This window comes from Oxyura jamaicensis, chromosome 3, assembly GCF_011077185.1.
Source record: "Oxyura jamaicensis isolate SHBP4307 breed ruddy duck chromosome 3, BPBGC_Ojam_1.0, whole genome shotgun sequence".
NCBI classification, from domain to species: Eukaryota; Metazoa; Chordata; class Aves; order Anseriformes; family Anatidae; genus Oxyura; species Oxyura jamaicensis.
The window spans coordinates 34637833-34660656 of NC_048895.1; the positions used below are offsets into that span (position 1 = coordinate 34637833).

A 22824-nucleotide genomic window follows, 5' to 3' on the forward strand; every position below is an offset into this window, starting at 1 on the left:
TTGGAAAAACATGTTTTATTGCACTTATTACCTGTTAGAAACACATAGATACCACCACTGGTAACATTAGGTGGTTAAATGATGCCAGGCATAGCTGGAGCAGATAATTCACTACTGGAAGTGTCTCCCACCAACGTCCAAGAAAACCTATGGAAAAAAAAAAAAAAAAAAAAAAAGAGAAAAGAGAGAGAGAGAGAGTGAAAGGTTAGACTAATTCCTGCCTATAAGATTTTTTTAAAAAATGTTGTTATGGCAGTGGGAGTATTATACAGTAATAAACAAACACATCTGTTACACGGAGACAGTTTTAAGAAGTTACCCTAACCAGCCTATAAATGACTGCAGGCAAGCTGCACAGCCTGCAAGGTTCTGAATTCACCAAGCTGGGTTTGATCAGGTTATCTGGCTACAAGATGCAAGTCAGTTTTTACTCATTAACCCCTTGAGAGACTTTTGCAGAAGATAACCTTTTTTTTTTTTTTTTTTTTTTTTTTGTCCCTGGGTACCCTTCAAGAAGTCCCTGGCCGCCGTGATTCTCACATTCTCACACGCTACCATTCGAGGGCAGGCATTTGCATTGCAACGTTGCCATCACGTTAGAGCTGCCTCCACGCATAGCTGCGAGGAGAGAATGCACTGCAGACGTTCAAGCAGGCCACATGTCACAGAGGCACGGATCACCATAATGAAATCCAGGTTCAAAGCTGTAAACACCAAATCAACTTGAAGATGTGTTTCTGGAATTCAGATACAGTAAGTTCTGGAATGCTTTTGAAGCTCAGTCTGGGTCCAAGGCTGGGAAATAAAAAGCTGCTCCTTTGTCCTGACCAGATTCAATCAGTTCTCCCGGCTTGCTTTTCTTTTCGCACACTGAAGTCACAGCTGCCATATGGCCTGAGAAAAAAAGCCTTAGGAATAGGCACTCACATGCAGATGACACTAAAACCAAAACTGCCTTTACAAAATCATGAAGGCCTGTCATACAGGCACCAGAGACAAGGAAACAGCCTGAGAAATCTCAGAAATTCCGCAGAGCAGAAAATGACTACTGTTTCCCACCCCTCAGAGCAAATTACTACTTGAAAAAAAGAAGTATAAATTTCATTGAAAAAGTAGCATGAGAAAAGATGAAAGTAGACAAAACTGACATTGAGGAACTACAAAGATGGAAGAGCGTGTAGAGGGCAGACAGCTGGAAGATGCACAGCACGAAATAGGGCATATGCTCAAAGCAGCATAATTCTAGAAAGCATCTCAAGTGAACTGAGTAGTTGGTATTGGATTTGGAAAAATAAAAGATTAAAGAAACACCAAGAACCTCGCAATTATGTTTTCCATAGACTGCAATAAAGAAAGAAAGCAGGGAAAATAAAGAAAGAAAGCAGGGAAAAATAATAATAATAATAATAATAAATCTGTGGGCCTGAAAGAGAGAGAGTTAAATTTGCAGCCTCCAATTCAAAGATGCTTTGCAGGATGTACAATGCCCTGGTTTGGTGGGTTTTCATACTGCCATGCTCAGAACATGAAACATTTCATTTCTTTTCCACAATATCTGTTAAACCTTCCATAGTATTCTCTAACACTCCCTGCCATTCTGTTCTCTGTATAAGAGGTAAAATCACCTCTTTCTCCAAGTAAATTCTTAAACTTAAAGAATAATCTGTTGCTACAGCTCTACGAGCTGCACCTCAAGGGGAATGGAGGAAATCACGCATGTTAAAGTCTCTTGACCTTCAGTGGCAAGAGGGTCTTTTATCCTTTCTCTCCCCTGATCCAGTGGTAGGGCCACCCTTTTTAAAAGCCCCACTTTCATTAATCTTTTAAGATGCACGAGTTCCTTTTGAAGACTCACACACAAAATGAAAACAAAACAAAACAGCCATTTTCCTTTTCTGATTTTTCCCCAGGAAGTAAATACCACCAGTCTATCTGCAAATAAAAGCAATTTTCACTAAAAGGTCATCTTCACAGTTTGCCTAGGGACACTTCAGGGTAATGTGAAGGAGCCACTAAAAAGGAGTGAATTGTGCCAATGACCTTAGTACCTGTTATATCCCTCAAGATGAGCCAAGCTGCAGACAAGCCCGCCTTGCCAGCTCCTACAGTTCTATCATACAGCATTGCCACTTTTACTCGTTTCTCCAATATTTTAAGCTCTTGGATGAGAGCCTAAGTTTTTTCGCATTAAAAAATTATAGGCCTCAGAGAAAATGTGTCACAAGCGTGTCCAAAATTTCAGGCTTATGATAAATGCACACTTTCTTCCCCCTCTCTACTATCTTGAGTTTACATCAGACCTCAGACAGTGCTCTGACAAGACTGCAGGCTGCCAAGTTAAGGCCTTGAGTTGTTCTAGGGGCGTTTATATTTTTCCTGAACAAAGTGGCAAAGAAGACTTCCCGGTTTTAAACAAACTATATAAAACCACAACTAAATAGCCCAAAGAAATCAAAAGGCTATTGCTAGGATATGAGAGACTAAAAAATGGGAGGTATTCCTTTTGAGTACGTAGAAATAGTGGTCACATATCAATGTCATGTTGCTTGAGCTTAAATAATATATATATATAAATTGCGATACATTAAATATTATGCAAAACTGAACATTACACACGTCTTTGAGTTGGTATTTTATTCCTTTTTTAAATTTGTAAACCTAAATGAAATCAAGAAAACATTTTATAACTGGTTGCATCGCATCTGTAATTTTACTTCAGGGAATTTCATATAGTTAGGCACAGACTTCTGGATCCAGCGAGGAAACATCCCTTCACTTTCCATTCAAGTGTGATGCTTAAAATTCTGTCCAACATAAAGTAAAAATTAAAATTCTACCCACGGCTTCTGAGGAGAACAAGAGGAGCCATAGCCAAGGAGGCCATCTGACATGGAAGACACAGCTAAGCTAAATGAGTACAAGTACAAATTATCAAGTGTGCTACTAGGGAAAAGAGAGGACCACTCACATCTATTGCTGCCTCTGGCTGGCTACAATCCCATCATTCTGTCTAGCGAGTCCTGCAGCAAAAGGGATTTTCTTTACGCAGTGAGAAATCTCAAGAGCAAGGATACAACACTCTCCCTGCCCTGCACTGCTGATTGAACTCATCTGTTGGATCACCACTGCTCCAAGTCGTTGAGCAACATGGACCTGAGGCAACAAATGGAATTCCTCCTGTTGATCATACCTGTTCCTGATCCTGTTGATCAGATTTGGGCACTCTCTACAGGAATGTGTTTTAGTCCCGCCTGAGAGCTAATTCATGTTTATTATGTGTTTACCAATAGTTTCCTGAGGCCAAGGCTGTGTCAAAGTAGATTTGATGAGTACAGGCACATAGAAAATGATAGTTTGTAAATTTCTTTTGGTAAATGTTATGTTCTAAAACTTAGAAGTACTCAGTTATGATTTTTCAAGTGTATTTGGACAATTGTTTTGAATACATTATCTTTGTAGTACAAAAATAGTGGGATAACCAACATCTGTACCACTTGTACTACAAAGAATCTAACAATAAGCTTAGATTTACAAAGAATCTAACTTAGAGCTACAGAGGGGGCCCAAGCCACATGATGCTTCAGTGAAGGCTACCCTGATCTCCTGAAAGTATTTTTGGTAGATTCACATCTGAACGTACTTACTGCTTCTACAGCATAGCAAGATCAAACCCAAATACTGTCAAGAAGTTTGGCATGAAAATTTGGCATGAGAACAGCATGCTTGTCTTTGTTCATGTCCTTTACCATTTGTGAAAAAGGTGAAAAAAAAATCACATTTGAACAATTTGCCACTTAGTTAAGAATAGCAGAACATGAAGCAGATGTAATCATCCCTCTCTTTCCTCTATCAGCCATATGTAAATTTCATAATTTTCCACTTAAGAACAGCTAACAGCTTGTTAGCCTTGACAGCAGTGTCACTCAGATTTTCCATCTCAATATTTTACACAAAATATATGCATCACCTTCAGAATATTTTGGGTTGGTTTTGGTCTAGTTTTAGCCTCTTGTTGCAGCTACATGTTCTGTAACTCAAGGAGATACGATAAGATTACTTGTAACCTGTTTCACAGATAACAAATCAGTATCACCTTTAAAAAAAAGGAGAGGTTAGCACTCAAAAATGTTAGGTTTTAGACAGCTAAACCATTTAACAGATGCTTCAATCTCCTCCAAGAAGCACAAGTTAACTTAAAATTCCCTCTTCTGGCTACAATCTTCATAAAGGTATAAGATAAGCAAGAACTTAGCATTAACCATAGAGGGATAATGCCTTGAGTCTCAGATTCGTGCCTTTGCTTCCACAAAGTACACGTTGTGATGATGCGATTCTCAGCACTGCAGTAAGCATACATAGGGGAAGAAAATGGTTGTTCGTGCTATTATAGTGCCACTTCATACAACACTAGATTTCTCTGTACACCAACATCCGTCACCGTGAGCTGAATTATTCAGATGTTTTGAGGTGTTTTATTTCTCATTAAAACTAAACTGAAGACTTTGACAGAGACTACTTATTAAAGATGGATAACAGATACGCCAAAATGCAACCAGATGGTCAGTGAGGAACGCTCTAATTTGTTCCTGCAGATACCGTGTTTCTGCCATACTGCGTTTGTCAGTCAATGGATGGCTTAAGCAGAGAGCAACACTAGGTCCTCATCTCAGTTACATGGGCATTTTTCATCTGTTGACACTACCATCACCAAGGAAAGTTTGTGCTGAGGGTTTTTGTTGGTGGTGTTTTGTTCTTGCTTTTTTATTTGTTTTTAGTTTTTGAAAGAAAGGAGCTGTAAAGTTACGCTCAACTACTTACTGAGTCGTTAACCTCTGTACTCCCTCGGTTATGAAATCATTTATTCATGACAAACTGACTTAGTTCAATCATATCTACAGAATCATATTACTTCAGGCAATTTTGATATGCTGATTACATATAAATTTACACTTTGCAAGGTTTTTCTATTCCCATAATGCTTGCTTATGCAGTCATTGTACAAATGGAAAACTGAAGCCAGCCTGTTTTTAAGTAAATGGAACTCCTCTACCATCGACTAGCTATTATCGTATTGCTTTGTGATTAGCCATTTTGAAAATACGTAGTGAAAAATGGGAAGTTGACTGCACTGAATTAGTTTCTAATATTTTTGTCCATCTGTACTGGCAGATTGTGCATTGCACTGCATGGCCCTGATTGTAAAGATCACATGCTGTGAGGTCAGTCACCAGATTAAGCTCCTATTTTCTTCAAACCCATCCAAGTTCAGTTCAAGTCAACATTTACCAGACTGACTGACTTGTTTTTTGGTAAACTCTTATCAACATCCGGTCAATGTTTGTAGATCAAACCGCAAATACAAGAGCTATATATAAACACCTACCCCCGGTGGATATTATAAAATTAAAGAGGTTTTCTGACCACTTTATCCTTCCTATGCTTGTTGGATTACGTATCATTAAAATTAATACTGATGTTCCAGAAAAGTGTTAACTTTTCTAGTTGAAAAATAAAGTAGAGTCCAATATAACAATGACAGCCACCTTTGCAGGGGAGTGTATTTGTTCATGTGAATTCCAGTAGCTTCAAACTCTGTGCAAAGTGCAAAGATCCATCCCAATTGAGCTGACTGAAGCACTGGGGACAAAATGATCAGGCCTGATCCAAGGTCCACCGAGCATTTCTAGGAAGAAGGTGTTGTAGAATAAATACCATCAGTGAAATTTGATCAGGACTGAGGTCTAGAGAGAAATAAAAACAAAACTCATCTTCCCTCCACCAGTTTAGCACAAATTAGCACAGCATTCAAGCCCTTTGTCTTATGGTGCCATATACAGATGTGCAGCTCTTTTGCTTAGCTTCCTCAAGACGGTGCTTGACTTGGTTGCTGAGCTAGGATAATGATAAATATGTCTATGCTGCAAGCCAGTTACGCAGCTTTTTGCACAACAAGCTGAAGCTGACTGAAGAAATAGCCCTGCACTGGGAAATCCAAAAGGAGAAGTCACATCATGATTTGCATCTAAGCCACATTCACCCACACCCTCTGCAGTCTCACTACCTGATTGTTGCATGGCTAAAAAACAGTATTGCTGCCTTTTTGCTGAGTTTAGTAGAATACTGTTGTCTGTTGTTAACAGCAATTAATCATTGCCTTGAAAAAGTTCGGTTAGAGCTACTGTTGGTGTTGGTTAGTCAGTAATCATTAATTAGGTCAGACTACTAACACTATTAGTTAGGCATTAAAAAGTGGTCTTTTTTTCTTCAGGTTTTAAGATGTAGGAGGTTGAATTCCAGAAAATCCTTACACATCTAAGTTGTCTTTTCACATTACGTTTATTGATCTAAGCTAGGGGCAGACCCAGTGTGAATCAGAGGAGGACAAAGGCAGGAGGCTATGTTACAGCTGTCACATTGTACGACTGGCATCACCACCAAATCCATGCTAGGCCACTTTTTGCTGATTTAGACTAACCAGCAACAAAGTCTCATGCAAGAGTCATCATCAGATGAAGAAGAATTTTAATCTAAAGTGATGAAAATAATGCTTTTATATACTTCTTACTACAGGACTCCAAGACTACTTTTCTCAAGTCTGTGCCACACAACAAACGTGTCTATAATGGCCAAATACTTCATATTTTGTGCCATAGAGTAAAGTGCTGCCCCAAAGGTCTGCAGGTTGGCATGTGCAATAAATGCTGGAAATTGTTCTTCCTAAAATACCACAATTGTTTCTCATCGGTGCTATTGATGCCTTTCAACTTAATAAAATGTTGTAAAATCCATTACACCATTGTTAACTGTGGCTAAGAAAAGCAATCCTAATGGCACGGGTGCATCCAGCCAGACCACGGGGGATTACATAGCTTGATTTGATCAGCCTAAAGCTCGTAACAAAAAGGCAAAGGCAAACAAAGATTTCAAAATGATTGAGACACAATCATAATGCTACTTTTGCTTATATTTATTTATCATATTTTATGAGGGGAAAAAAAGATGAATGAACAGAAAAACCGCACTCCAAATGAAAGCCTTTTCCTACACAAAACAGATGCAAGGGGAAAAGAAAAATGCTTTTCTAGCATTTACTAAACAGTTATCCCTTCTTCCCATGTCTGCCCTCAATACTCCCTGTTTCTCTGAGCTGCTCCGGTCACACTTTTTTAACCCCACCTGGCCAATCCAGCCTAAAAGCAGTGTTTTATACCTACTGTCTCAAATACAACACTTTCACTAGGTTCCCAGCTTTCAGCTCTCAGCACTCTATAGCCCCAAGAATTCGTATGGAAGCTGGGCCCAAAAGAGCGCAGAGAAGGAGGAAGCAGAAAATCACGTCCCGGGCCAAGAACATACCTGAGTAGGATATCATATCTGTGGTGCACTTACCCCCGGACACTCACCAGGTAGTTCAGATGAGGATACAACCCCAGCTTTGAGGTCAAATGTGTGCATATATATATCATATATATAAATGAAATTATGAGACTAATAAATAAGAAGTCTGGTTATTAGTATAACTCACGTCTTTCCGCTTGCTTCCACTAATAATTGTCAAGACTGAAAACAGCAGTGAAAGCCTCTATAATTAGATTTTGTGGGGGAGGAGAACAGGAAACAGGCTAATGTGTTGAGGCTCTGAAAAATTATCAAACAAAATGTGCCTTGTGTTAATGCTGAGTGGTAAAATGATACATCACAGCAAATGCAGTATCATAGAACCATAACTGCTTATCACAATGAGCTGCGAGAACTTTGTACTGACTTAATTGAGGTCAAGATTTAATTGCATGTCTTTTAGATAACATTTCTGAATAGCAACATCTATCTAAAGGGAAGACATTAATTCAAACCTTTTAGGCCAAAAAGCTACAGAGAAGCTGAAAGTTCCAGTCAGAGCAGGAACATGAAAAAAGTATGAAGATATCTTGCCATAAAATGTGTCTTGATGGGCCAACTCTAAGTAAGGATCAAACCAGCAATATGCTAGGGGAGCAGGCAGATTCAGAAGAGGGTAGGCCTGGGTATTTAACCTACTATTCAATGTTCTCTTCACTGAACTTGTGTCTTCCAGGAGACTGTTGCCTCCAGAAACCAGCCTGGCATCCTCTCTCCCATCATTAATGCTCAGTGGGCACTGGAGTTAGACCCTTGTTAAAGCCAAGCTGCTAAAGAGAAACACAAAAATAAAATCCAGCAGTTGAATAACAAATTGCACTGGGTTTGTTACAGCTTGCTCATAAAGATTCTCTAGCTTGAGCAGTGGAGAACTAAGTTGGTGCCTGCTTGGCTGCGGGGAGCTCACCAGCTGACAGCCCAGGCAGGAGCAACCCTGCCCAGAGAAGTGTCTTGGGCACAGGGATCTGCAGGAGCACCTACCATGCGTCATAATCTGCTGCTTTTCCCGAAGGCAGGGAGGAATGGAGGCTGAGACCTTGCAGTCCCACATCAGTTGGTGCTGTCTCAGGCTGAGGTGGAGGCCAGCAATTTGGGGTATGCAAACAATTGCACATTCCACCCCCTGAAACGTACACTTACTGTGGTCACTCCTCTCCCCAAGTGGAGGTAGCATTGGAGTTGCTACATACCTTAGATATTGATCACTTCTCCACTAAGGATGGAGCAGGAAGAGGTCATGTGGAGGAAAAATTAAATAAATAATTAAATACATTTTTTTTTTTTTAAAGGAGGAAAAGAAACAACTCATGAGCTGAGGCCACAACAGCGTTCCCTGGACTATGCTTGGGTAGATGTCAGGGGCAGCAGCTAGGACTGCAAGCAAGCAGAAGGTACATGTGTCCCAGTCTATGGCACAGAAGGCTCACATTCCAGCTGAGGAAATGCACTCACACCTCTGCTATTCGTTATGCTGCCAACTGCCTTAACACTCACTCCTGGCCACTACATTTTCTCAGCGAAGAGCGAACAAGGAACAAGGCAGCCATTAGCACAGCCTGGTCAGGTAGAGGTAAAGCAGCAAGGGTGATCTCCACCTGGTAACCCACCACACAAGTGCATATTATTTCCTTCCTCCCTCTGCTCTCCCTTCTCTCTGACAAAATCTGAAGTATCACAATTTTAGCAGAGATAATTTAAGAGAATGACAGAAAGAATCACTAGGTAGGTATATTTGAATTACCATGTGCATACCACTACTTGACTTTATGATCAAAATATGAAGATGAAAATATTGACTTGCTCACGCTGTCTCTGGTCACTGTCTTTATAAAACAGGTAACAAAAGAAATATCCATACAAAATATGAAATATCCATCCAGAATATAAAATACAAAATACCATGGATTAATATTTTATTCTGATAGCAAAGCGTTGAGTGTCGTAGAAAAAAAAATATAAATTTGCTATTGTAGTCAAAGCATGTATGTCTCCCATATTATCACTGCTTTTCAGTAGAATCTCTATTTAATAACCATTTCTTTCTAGGTCTCCGTGTCCTTGTTCACAGCACTCTTCATCCTGTGAGCTATGTTGCTGAGATCCTACCAAGCCTGTAACAGCTGATCTGGTTCACGTTTAATTTCACTTGAATGGTTATAAAAATCCTGCAGGGTTTCTAACAAAGGTCACCACAGTGTATACAAATGAGCAGCTCTTTGTATGCTTTCATCATGCAAGATAAACAATATGAATTGCCAATTAAAAACAGTTCATGTGAACCTAGGTATTATATATATAAGCCAAAGAAGCCTTTTATATAATCTGATCCCATCTAGTCAGTACCTTCATTATGCAGGGAAACATGAGCTGGAATACTCAGATTTTTCGGGCTAGTCTACAGTTTCACATATACAGACATTTGCATGCACTCTGTTCTGGGCTAAGTCCACTCAAGTATACTGTTATTCTGCAAGCAGAGCTCAACAGAGCTGCCTACATAAACACAAAAATCAAAAGCTGAATTCATGGTACAATGATATTGGTCATTTTAAAAAACAAACAAACAAACAAACAAAAACAACAAGAACACAAACAAACAAACAAAAAGCAAGAGCAAGTAAACTCCAGCTATTTCGACTGGCTAGATTTAAACAGATGCTTATAAACAAGATTCTAGTTTTAGCAATTTAGAAGAGCTTAAAATTTTAAACTTTATTCCTGGTTCTAATTCCTGTTGCATTGGAGTTGATCTTCAAGTACACTTAAATTCCAAATGAGAATTTGAGAAGTATCGCAACGTAGTTGAGTGGTGAGGGGGTGGGGGGATAAGATGTTAACAGTTTATTTAGTAAATACAATCAAATATCTTATGTTAATGAAACTCAACTGATTTAAAACTTATTTATCTTTTTATCTTTGCTATTACAGAAGTGTAAGCTTGTCTGGTCTCTTATCTTCCAGATCAGCCCTCTTCAGAGTATCAGTTGCTTGTGTGCACACAAATACTTCAAAGGCTTAAATTCTTGAAGAAAAGGTAGAAAGCTTTCATGCATCTCCAACATACTTTAACAGAAGAGATGCTCACTCAGCTGTAGCTCCTTCTACTCATAGGTAGCTAAAAAAATAAAGAAAGAATCTAAATAATGTCAGTATTAATCACAAGTAGCATTCTTTGCAATGACTGGATTCTTTCTTTGTCAGTCTGGATAACACAGGTAAATATTTCACTGTATCAGGTTTTATGTCCTGCCAGGTTTGTAATTAAAGTGGCCTGGAAGTTTTAATATTTTAGAGTGGCACAAATGAGTCATAGTCTTGACTGCCTCTGTTGAGCATAAATTGTGTACCTTGTCTTAACAGAAGTCCAATATAGAACTACAGCAAAGAGTTTTTGTCCTGTGTTGACCCGACTATAGTGTTAACAGGATTTTTCTTAAATTCAAGGAAACTTTTGTCTATGCTCTATTTAGAAATTTGATTCCCGTGAGTTTCTTGTGAATCCATCTAGACTGAGTAACTTGAGTTACTAAATCACTGGCAAGCAAATTATGTATTGGGCAGCATATCTGTGGATTGCTGGTCTCGTTGGATGAGGTTCTTCTCATCTTTGTCCTTGTGTAATTTCCATACATCAATTTTTCATTATCAGCAACACAATTAGTGCTCAGAAGTGGTACAAATGAATCAGTGCACAACCAGCTAAACTGCTATGAGTAGCGATGGCTCTGTAGTTTCCTTAAAAAACTGGCCAAAATATTTCCTTGAAGCTGAAGGACAAAGCAAGTTGGATTTTTGTTCCCAGGGATATCAATATTTGAAAACTCCAGTTTACTGAGTACGTATCATTCATTGACTATAATCATTTCCAAGAACAGGATCAGAGGGCACTCAGTTTCTGCCTCACACAAAAGGTGGAGATGAGGCAATAGGTGTTAATTGCAGTGATACATTTTTAAATTGCTAACTTCCTTCTGATCAACTTTTGTCAATTTGCAAGTCTTGCTCACACAAGTGCCTCCCACCTCCTGCCCAAATTTCCTTTTACGCAGTTTTGAGTGGAAGACACTTGGCTTGTAAAACTCCTATTTATTTGCTATTCTGCTATTCCTTTACTCCTTGAATGGCCAAATATGTCAGGCACAACCCAGTAAGAATGGGCATTTGAAGGCCAAATCAAAGTTAATTGAATAAGCAATGTTGTCAGAAGGATGGACTTCATTATACATTTGATTGGTGGTGTTTGTTCCTTCTTTGTTTCTAAAGCCACACATCCTGGAGTCAAGTACTAAAAATAAAAAGGAGGAATGAGATTATGCAAATCGTTAGTTACGGCCATCATGAGTGCAGAGAAGCAGCTCAACGTAAAAGCTCAAGAGATTAAAAACTGAATAATTTCTGAAAAATTATTCAGACTGTGTAGCAGAGTATTTGAGGTTGCCAGTGCCAGCCCCTCCCTGGGCTGCCTTGCAGCCACTGGGAGCAACCTAAGATTCACAGCAGGAAGCAGACCCAGGCTCCCAGCAGTTTCTCCTGTCAAAGAGCATTCTCATAAATCAGCGGTCGGACATCGGTGAGGACTCATGAATCAGGAAAGGTACTTCACATCACTGATAAACAGTGGCCGCCCTGACAGCAGATTATTAGCCCTTAAATGCTGTTATTAGCCATGACGATAAGGGGATTGCCCAGAAAGCACAAAGCCCAGGAGGCGCAGAAAGGCACGGCCCAGGTGATTAGGCAGGCATCACGGAGGGCTCTCCCATCTGTCTTGTCACAGCAAGTGCTCACTGTGTTTATACTACAGAACGGGCTCCATTGGAAACAGATTTCAAATTACCATATCCTTCTTGGTAAGCTGTTTTCTGGTACGGCAGTGTTTACATATACGCATAAATGCAGTCAGTGAGTCATCGGCACTCTCATCTGCCATTTAGTACAGCCATAGCATGAAAGGAGAGACCTGGACACAAGTACCTGGTCCAACACTGGCTTTTGTTTTGAGAAAGGTTTTCCTTAAAAGTTAAAAAAAAAAAAAAAAAGAAATTTAATCTCCAAAACTCTGAAGAACAAAGCATTAGGAGTAAACTCAATTCTCTTTTTTTTTAAAAGTGAACAGCAACAAATAATAGCTAAGGGCTTTGCTTGTGGTCAGGCAGAAATATCAGGAAGGCAACTAATCCTACAGCTTTCAAGCTACCTTCATGTTTCACCTGTTTCCCCCCCCCACCCCTCTCCAAAAAATAAAAATCAGGGAGTACCTTCTTGTTTTTAACCTACTGTACATATGTTTACAGAAATACACATTTCTTTAGGGAAGAGATTGTGTGGGCTGTACCACCCAGCTGCATCCAGTCTGTACGTCGGTCTGTACATCAGTCAGCATCAATTTACACTGCTCATGAAAAACACGTGCCAGGATGACAGCTTCACTGAATAAGCTGCAACAATTAACATTATTAATTACAACTGCTTTTGTTCCTCCCACATGAACTGATGGAAAGAGACCTTCTGATGGAGTCAGACAACATTTTTTTTGTGTGAATTATTAGAACTCCTGGAACTTCCTATTTGTCTGAGGTGGGTGATGAGCTCTGATACATCACAGCCCACGTTCTTTTTCACTTTACTCAGCAAGACAATGGTGTAGTTTGGGCACAGTCGTTTGCACAGACCTGTTTCTGAAAATATGTACACACGGAACTAATTCCTGTGGATTTAAGATTAAGTGACAAAAGCCAGGCTCCAGCTAAAATTGGGAAGTGTTCACATAAAAATAACACCAGTACAACTAAAAAATAATGTGAAATCAGAACTGTGTAATTTAGGATTTTTGTTCAACTATGCAAGTCAGGCAGCTGTCATTGCTCACGACTGTTAGCATACATATTGCTGGCAAACTGGGACATTTTCAGTACATTTCACTCACTCCGGAGCAAAGACTGACATCTCAGCGCAGACCTGTCCTTATCCATCGCTCCGCAGAGGGCACTTCTTCCCTTCTGCCCTGTGTTTGGGTGAGGACTCGCGGCAGCAGGGAAGGCCAGACAGCTGGCTGGTGACTACTGCAGCCAAGTGAACTCTGCCCTCCAACTGGTCATGCAGAAATGCCACAGTTCAGATGTCTCCAGATTGTTCCCTCCAGACTCGTGTTAAATACAGAAACACACCACAGATGCACAGTCAGTCCAACAGTTGATTATTACTTCTCGGATACACCATATTTCTTCCCCAGCACCCTCCTGGTACTGCCTCCGATCAATTTGCTGCAGTCAGCCAAGAGAGAGCTGCTGATTCAGCTGAAAAAAACACCCTAGCAAAATGAAATCTTTAACCAGATAAACTTATTACCTGATGTAAAGAACGAAGATGGAAGCAGGAACAAGAAGCAGAGAGCCTGCTTCAGCAACAACACGCAGCTAGACTGCCTTAAGTGAAGTGTGAAACTGTACCCTGAAGGTTCACCCATCACCTTTGGCAGAGTCCAGCCATTCACATACCTTTCAGTTTATATTTACCAGTCTCTACTAGTTCAACTGCTACTCATTGGTTTTACCCTGTAGTTAAAAGCTGTGCATTAAGCACCGACACTTATTGATTTCAATTTAACTGCGTATCTAAATTTAGTACTTCTAGGCAGCAGGGAACAGACATAAGACAGAGTACCAGCAAGTGACATACCTAAACTACTGAGAAATAAATTTTAAATCACCCAATCCAAACCTTTATCTTCTCTGGAGCTATGTAGTCATCACTGATAACCATTAAAAACTCCACAAAATGGCTTTTATTAGTCAGATTTTTGAAAGACTTCATCAGTCTCAAATCTAAGGGCATATGATTTATTTATTTATTTATTAAAGGTCTGTGAGATGGCTATGGCCTGTTTTATTTCTGTGCAATGGAAGCAATGCAGCATCTCTTGGACTGCTGTACTAGGTCAACTGTTTCAGTACTGACAAAAGAGAAAAACAACAACAAAAATGCCAGCTTTTTACTACATTTAAGCATCCAGCAGGCTCAAGAGCTTAAGTGATCTCCATGGGCTCTTTCTAGCCCAAGAAAGATTTCCTCTTGAAGTTCAGTGACCCCTTCTTACCTTGTCTGAAATCCTTGGATCCAGAGGTTGAGGTTAACTGGAAGTTCCATTAGCAACGGGTCCTTAAATTGGACAGCATTAGAGATGGGCAAGCAACAGGTAGATCAAGGCTTTATCCTAAAAGCAAATAAGCACACCAGGGAGGTACGCCCTATTTCTCAGCACTAAGCTGACAAGCAGCAGAGTAAGGCAACTTTCTGGAAGTGTGCAGGTACAGCAACAGGGACAGCTGACTTGAGACAGCTCACTGAAATACATGCAGTCTGTGACTTCAACAGTGAGTTTGAGCAGCTGCTGTTTGTTTGCCTGGGAGATGTCCCTAGGAGCACAAAAAACATAAGCTATCCAGGGTCACTACTAAGATAGGTAACTTCCCTGCAACAGAAAACAGCACCTGGCTTTCAAATTCACATCGATAGAAGGTAACTGCAACACTGCGTAACACACCTTGTAAGAAAAGCAATGTAACACTTGTTTTCCACTTGCTTTCAATAAGTGCTTTGGTCTCTATCACTCTCTATGCCTTGGAGATTAATAGGACAAGGATTTGGATAAGTCTCTTCTGGCTTAGCATCCAAGCTTGTGTCCTTGGAGGCATCTATGCGGGTGAAGCAAGAGCAACTCTAGTAGTGCTGGATGCTGGGTTACAGCAGTCAAGCACAGAGAACTACCAGTTCTCAACCCAGAACTGCTCTGTGAGCCAGCAGGGCTCCTAAATCCACTCCTTCCTCTCTCCCTTACTTCTCCTGCCCCCCTGCTGGGCTTGGACAACGCAGATACCTGACTACACCTGCACTACCACCAAAGGAACAGTGGCTTGAGAAGATGCTGCTGAGAACCAAAAGGGCACGTGTATAAATACGCTGACCAAGGAGACAACAAAGCACCATAAGCCAGCAGAAAGAAGACAGTCAGAAAAAAAATATATATACAGCTATTCTAAAGGCAAAATACTTCCATACCAAGGTACCATCCCCTCCATGCACACATACACATACACACTTACACATACACAGACCCGTGTGCATTTTTGTTTCAGAATGTATGAGGCAGCATCATATGCCTTTAACAAGCTGCTAAACTTTAAGACTACTGCTGAAACAAGTTGTCAACTAGGAGAGAAATGTGCTTCATAGGCAGAGTTAAGAAAAAAATAATATATAGACTTCAAGTTATTCTTGACATTTTTTCCAGCTGAAGGTGCCTTTTGAGGACAAAACCAAAAAAACAGGTTTTTGTTTGTTTGTTTGTTTTTGTTTTTCCTTTAGTCATTCCAGGTATTATACTAATCCTCCTGGCCCAATCCAGCTTGAAAGACAACAGGAATTTCACCAGCCTAAAGATTATATCCTCTTGCGTTTCATGTGTATCTATTCTGCACCCCACCCCCCAAACCACTAATTACAGATTTACTATTTAAGTCTACACACATTTCTAGTTAATTTAGCAAGAACAGACCTTGTCTGAACACCTCAGGTGACAATTAACAGTTATGGTAGCCAGGTGTAGTAACACAAGCTGAGAATGACATTTTAGCTTTTAAATAGAGATGATCCAGTCTGAAGGTTTACTGATTGAAGTGTGTTGGCACTAAAAAAAAAATGGAGGGGGGGAACGACAGAAATATATGCTTAATATCCCAAACACCACCAGTAAGGAGAGCTATGTAGCACAGTGGGTAGCAGAATTTCCCTATGTAACTATACAGAGATTATACGAAGTGTCCCAGAATCACAACCACATTTGAGGTTGGAAGGGAACTCTGGAGGTCACCTTGTCCACCCCCGTGCTCTCATACAGCCACCTAGAACAGCTTGTCCAGGACCACATCCAGATGGTTTTTGAATATCTTCAAGAAGAGAGATTTCCCAGCCTTTTTGAGCAATATGTGCCAGTTGCCCTTAAAGTAAGAAATTGATCTGTGGTGTTCAGAAGGCACTGTGCACCACTGAAAAGAGCCTGGCTCCTTCTTTCATGGAATCACAGAACTGTTTGGGTTGGAAGGGACCTTACAGACCATCTGGTTCCATGTGCGGGGACACCTCCCACCAGACCAGGCTGCCCAAAGCCCCATCCAGCCTGGCCTTGAGCACCTCCAGGGATGGGGCATCCACAGCTTCTCTGGGCAGCCTGTGCCAGGGCCTCACCACCCTCACAGTGCAGAATTTTATTCCTAATGTCCAATCTAAATCTACCCCTTTTTATTTTAAAGCTGTTACTCCTTGTCCTATCACTACATGCCCTTGTAAAAAGTCTCTCCCTGTCTCCTAAGCCCCACTTTAGGAACAAGGAAGGCCGCTGTTAAGTCTCCCTAGCACCTTCTCTTTTCCAGGCTGAACAACCCAACTCCCTTAGCCTGTCTTCATAGGAGAGGTGCTCCAGCCTCTGATCAGCCTCATGGCCCTCCTCTGGACTTGTTCCAACAGCTCCATGTCCTGCTTGTGCTGGGGGCCCCAGAGCTGAACGCAGGGCTCCAGGTGGGGTCTCAGGAGGGCAGAGCAGAGGGGAACAATCACCTCCCTCACCTTGCTGGCCACGCTGCTTTTGGTGCAGCCCAGGATAAGGCTGGCTTTCTGGGCTGCAAGCACATGCTGCCAGTTCATGTTCCTTGTTTTGCACCCTCCCTTCAGGCATTTACATACATAACATTCCTGACTGGGGCACTCAGCCTACAGCTCTAGAGCTACTGTCATTTCTACACATATTTATAGCCCACAAATGTTCATATTAACATAATTCAAAAGAGATGTTAAGAATACAATGCAATTCTTTCAGATCCTACCCATTCCTTTTATATATAAATCTGTGATATCAGTAAAGAAATACACTTAAAAATGTATGTCTATATTTAAAGGACCATTAAACTTGCTTCTAGACCTGTCCAAGTCCTGTACAGTTTCAGGATTTAAATCCAAGATATACATATACTATCAAATTTAACAACCAACCAATAACAAAAACAAAACAAACAACAACAACAAAAAAACACAACCAAAAAAAATAAACCCACAAAACAACACCACCACCACCACAACAAAACCCACAGCTAATTAAGTCATTTCAGTCCTCAGGTAAAATGAGTGCATATCCAAGGAGAGAGGAAAGGAAAGTCCAAGATGTGAATTTCAGGGAAGCCTTTATGGAAAACACTCAAGTGATATTGGCAGATTAAACTCTGAAGAAAGTTAGAATTTGAAATGGGAAAAAACTCCTTTCCCACCTCTTGTTAAGGATTCACATTGCCTTGAGCAAGAGATTGGCTGGACATCTAGAAATGACACTTTCGGATATGTCTGAGCACAGGTTCGCGAGAATGTGTTTTCTCCAGGTTTAAGAGATTTTCTCCACGGCTGAGAAAGTGGTTACATCATCCATGGGGAAGTCAGCTTAAATTCTAGCCCCTGATTACGACTGGCTTAATGCAGGACTGCATGGATTATGAATGTTTCCAAACGCATCTGAGTTTGATAATCAGCTCCACCCTTCCCCAGCCCAGGAATTTATCAAAGCAAGATGAAAGCGTATCTTAATCATTAAGACTAAATAACGATATGGCTAGCATGTGCTTTTCAGTTGTTTGAACTCTTAGCAGCAGGCTCAAGACCAATGGCTAGCCACTGAGTATTTTCCTACTTTTGCCAGCGAGTGAGAGACCTGGATCATCTGCCATTATTAGTGTGCAGTACCCACAGCGATCTAAATACTGCTTTGTTTATTGAGAAACGTTACAGAGATTTAACTTGGGCCCGTATCACAGAAGTACTTCACAGAAGATGTGAGACAAAGGATCAAGTACAGGCACCAGAAACAGGAATCAAGCAAGATAACCTCTCTATTTCTATTAATAGTAAAGGATGACATTTACCCTTGATAGTTTCAACAGCTTTCTGTACATTGCTGCAGCTCTAACACCCTTCCTCACTTCTTGTTGGGTATTTTGAGTCATTAATTTCTATGAAAAAGTTTGGTTGCTGTTTGCCAAGCATATTTCACCCTGTGTTAGGAATAAAAATACATATTTAAAAACAAAAACACAGCCAAAACTAACCTCAGTATAAAACTGGCATAACCTAAAACACTGTACTTGCTTAAATGGCAGTTTAGTAACAGGCTCAGGGTCCTGCTGATCAGCACGCATATCTAACCTGAAAATGAGCCAGCAGCAGACTGACCCTTAATAATCTGTCAGAAATTCATGTGCTTGTCCAGAAAGCCACCTTATAGAAGTTAATTTCTAATAAATAGTACTTGGCATTTTCCAGAAGACATTACCCTCCACTCCCAAGCTCCCATAAACTAGTATTCAGATTTCAGGTATTATTTATTGACTCCAAATTTGACTCCAGTCCCTGGAGTTCTGAACGTCTCTCAGATCAGGAAAACCAGTTTGTTTGGAGAAGGAACATTTTTTTTTTTGGAATTATAGCAAGGTTAATTTTACTGGCTTGCAGACAATTAAGGCTCACCAAGGAAAGCCTTGACCTGGCCCAAGTTTCTTCTAGCTTTTCTCATAAGTTCAGCTATGCACTGTGAATAGCATATGACTTATGAGAAAAGTCTGCTTCCCAATGTGGGAATTTCCTTTTGTTTCTCAGCTGGTTTAGAATGCTGCCATCACAGGTTTCCAGCAACACATCAGTCAATAACAGAGCAACAAACATTCCCTATGCAGTATGAAAAATTGTTTAACCTTTTAGGCTGGAGCTTTTTGCCTTTTTTTCCCCCTCTGTTCTGTGTTACAATATGAAGGGTTTTGTGGTTAAGAAAATGACCAGGGACAATAATGAAAAAACAACCAGCCACAAATAGTTCAGGTCTCCAATATGACAGGCTGCATGTACAATGGGTGAATCATCTCCTTCTGGACCTTATAAGCTATTTGTAGTTACAGGCATGTGTATGCGTGTACGCATATATACATGCGTGCACACAAAACTATATAACCAGAGAAGTGGGGGCAGAAAACACCACTTTCTTTAGACATCTTGAGGGGCAGCAGTAGTTTGCATCCTGCACAAAATAAAAATCAAATTTAAGAAAGACACTTGATTATTTCAACAGTTCTGTAGTCTTCCCATTCTATTCTTGCATCCCATCATCTTTTCTGTTTAGGATCTCGCTAAGGTATTATGAAATCTTCCACTATCACTTCCAACTTTTTTTTCCTGTTAGTCTCAAGCCAAGAGGAAGAAAGTTGACTTCTTAAGCAACTATTAAGGGAAGACACAGTGAAAATGATTCTTTTTCCAGCTATGTGAAAGAACCTAGGCATGTAACAATTAATCACTGCACTCTCTGCATATAAAGCAAGAAGAATCTGCAAGCCCTAGTCAGCTTTTACAGTGAAATCAACTTGAAGAAATAACAGGAATTCACTTACAAAACAATGGAAATTTCTACTCCAATGACAAGGATTAAACGATTTATAAGTTGTGACGTCTGTAAGAAATGCCATCCTTCCTCCTCCCCGTTGAAGCGGGAGAGTTTCTTGCAGTGATAAGCAAAGATTATTTATTAGGACCAGGTGAGTGACTTGTTATGTGATCCTTGTTATGTGGTCTGGGAGTCCAGACACAGGCAGAGTTCAACCCTTTAAGTTTCAAAGGAAGCATGAAAACTATGTACGAGTCAACATAGTTCCAAAATGATTCTGAATCAATTTCTAGTATTGGCCCCCTTTTTTTTCCCCACGTTATCCTGTTAAACTAACAATTAGGATTATCAAATCACTCAAAGAGTAAACAAAACTACAAAGCTTAGATATATAGTAAATTCCTTTTTAAAAAACAAAGCAGTTAGAAGAAAGAACGACTTGCAAGTTAACTTTCCTCTTAAAGAACAAACAAAAAACAAAGCACCACAAAACCAAAGCCTTCTGAAACACATATACGTGAAGGTAAAAACATCACAGTAATCTTTGCTATGTCATCTGAGAAACAGTTATTGCTCCCACCTGTAAAATCCTGCTTCTTATAAGACTCCCCTGACAGCAGTCTTCATCTTTTTTAACAACCAGGTCTGAGAAGTAAACTGCAACTTTCTTTCATAGTCATGCATCAAATAGTGCTGATGAAACGTGATAATACAAATACACCAGCCGAATACTGAGAGTTGCTATTAAAATGTCAAAAGAAAGATCTCTGGATATTCCTGCCAATTCTTTCACATTAAAAACAAAACAACAAAAACTTGGTATGACACTCAATTCTGTATTAACTAGCCAAAGTTTTTACTGATGTCCTGAGAGCCTACCATTAGAAATCATGTGCTTAAGAAAAAAAAAAAAGGTACAGAAAGCACTGGTGAAACAGCTCTTATGGTGGCCCCTGCTATCAAAGTTCATGGAGGCTACTGCAGCAGGTTTGTAAACAGGAGCGAAGAGATCACGGAGAAGGTCCAATATTAAAGCACAACTCCAAATTTGAATTGATCCCTCTGCTGAGTCAAGTTCAAATTTATTGTAGACAATCAACCTAAAAAAACAACAAATTGGCATCTGAGATTTAACCTTCTAGAAAAAGTATACACCTTTCAAAAAAAGCATCAAAGAAAAACTGTCATACCACTGACCACAAAAGTCACTTCTAGGAATTAAAACCGTGAGTATGCTGTTCTTTGTTGTTGCTGCTGTGATGATGGTTGTCCTTGCTGTTGCTGAAGACGAACTTGCTGGGAGTATGGATCCTCAAGAGACTTAACAAAAATAGTTGTTTTAGGCCCCGTTTTCCAAACAATACCATTTGAATCTATTACAGAGGACTCTACTGTGATGTTATGGGTGCCAAGTATCACGAAGTTTAACAGAAACTGAGTGCTGAAGTAGTCATTGTGTGGTTCCACCCTCTGCTCCATTTCATTGCTCATATTGTCAATGGGAATCTGAGAACACATGAAAGGTTACAATGCCATTTTATATAATCTCTTAAAATAAAGTTTTTTGTTCCCTGTTTGAAGGACAGGAAGGAAAAAAATAAATAAACTTTGTCCTCAGTTTTCCAAGACCAATGCACATGCATGCTTGAGTCAGTTTTGACATGCTTTTCATTGACAGAAGTAATTTTCTTTTTTCTAATATCTATCAACAATTTTCTAATATCTATCAACCACAACGCAGCTAACACCAAGTCTCTCTCCCCAACCCCCCCCCTGTGGTTTTCACAGAGTAATGCACATGAGACGAGCACTACACACTTCCTAGTCCTATTTTAGAAGCAACTACCTCCCTTAACCCCAAAAATCCCCAAACCAACCAAAACAGATCTTTCACTAAATATTATGTTAGCAGAACCTGAACTTCAGGCATGCAATCTTTGATAAAACTGTTCACTTGATTTTAACAGACATCTTCTCAGGTGTTATTTTATTTGGACAGCCTGTCCTTCCGATTCGCATACTCAAAAAAAGCCCTTAATATGAGGACTAAGAAGTTCTAGAGGCTACACAGCAGAGAACAATTTGTTCCTGACTTTCTTCCCTCCAGAGTTTCCCTTTATATATAGGTAGACTGAATTTCCCTCATCTCAAACAAATTTCTAATGACAAACAAAGTCTTCAGTTTGGAAGGCTGCAGCAAGCATAGAAGTCTCAGATCCCTTCCATGCACTGCTTGTGCTTGAGTGTCAACTGTCAAGAGTGAGAGAAGAACCCGTTAATTTCAACCAGAGGCAAACAAAGAGCAGGGAAATAGAGCTAGAAAGCTTAAGATTCCTCCTGGCCATGTTCTACTCATACCTTATAGTCTTGTCCAGATTTGCTCTGCAGCACTGAAGATACATTTAGACAGACTGACTGGATTTTACGGAAAAGGCCTGGTTTAGACCCATGCTGAACCACTCCTTCCACCTTTAAGGCCAGTTGCTGATTGTTCTGTACTGCAATAGGTTCTGCTGGGTTCCTTGGAGATGGGGATAGAGCAAGCTGCAACACAAGACAACAGACAAATATGTAATCCTTTGCCTCTTGGAAAACAAAGACAATTCCAGGATGAAATGGATCATCTTATAGTAAAATTTCAAGAAGGGATTTGGTAGAGAAACCAGCAGATGTAAACACAGAATTTGGATCAGTGATTAGTATAGAAATTAATGAGCACCATCAGCAATATCAGACATGATCTTTGTACCTCTTTCTTTAATTAAACACCTTCAAAAAGAGCAAGTCTTCTACAGAACATCCACAAGTAAGCTCTAAGTATATGAAGTTAAGCATAGAAGTAAAAAGCTGTAAGAATAGATAATGTATATATCTTAAGGCTTTCACTTTTCCCAGAAAAAGGACCATTTGAGGTAAAAATACAAAATCCACTCAACCCTTCACTCCTACAGGTGTCA

The 22824-nt window shown here is 40.0% G+C and overlaps 1 protein-coding gene and 2 long non-coding RNA genes across 3 annotated transcripts in view; 1 reads left to right on the plus strand and 2 right to left on the minus strand.

Moving 5' to 3' along the window:
- On the minus strand, positions 1-15714 carry LOC118164254. Its single transcript, XR_004749396.1, has 3 exons — positions 13357-15714; positions 8589-8611; positions 1-147 (listed from the first exon to the last, which is right to left on the minus strand). It is a non-coding gene; the product is annotated as an uncharacterized LOC118164254 (long non-coding RNA).
- LOC118164255 overlaps positions 4582-22824 on the plus strand; it is an 18419-nt gene continuing 176 nt past the window's right edge. The window contains exons 1-2 of the long non-coding RNA XR_004749397.1: positions 4582-4716; positions 9378-9380. This is a non-coding gene — a long non-coding RNA (uncharacterized LOC118164255). The remainder of the gene's footprint in view (positions 4717-9377; positions 9381-22824) is intronic.
- The window catches only part of INTS7 (integrator complex subunit 7), a 25417-nt gene continuing 21505 nt past the window's right edge, over positions 18913-22824 (minus strand). Inside the window, exons 19-20 of the mRNA XM_035321661.1 lie at positions 22226-22411; positions 18913-21373 (exon numbers count right to left, since the gene is read on the minus strand). Coding sequence (XP_035177552.1) covers positions 21086-21373; positions 22226-22411 — 474 coding nt within the window. The 3' untranslated portion in view covers positions 18913-21085. The remainder of the gene's footprint in view (positions 21374-22225; positions 22412-22824) is intronic.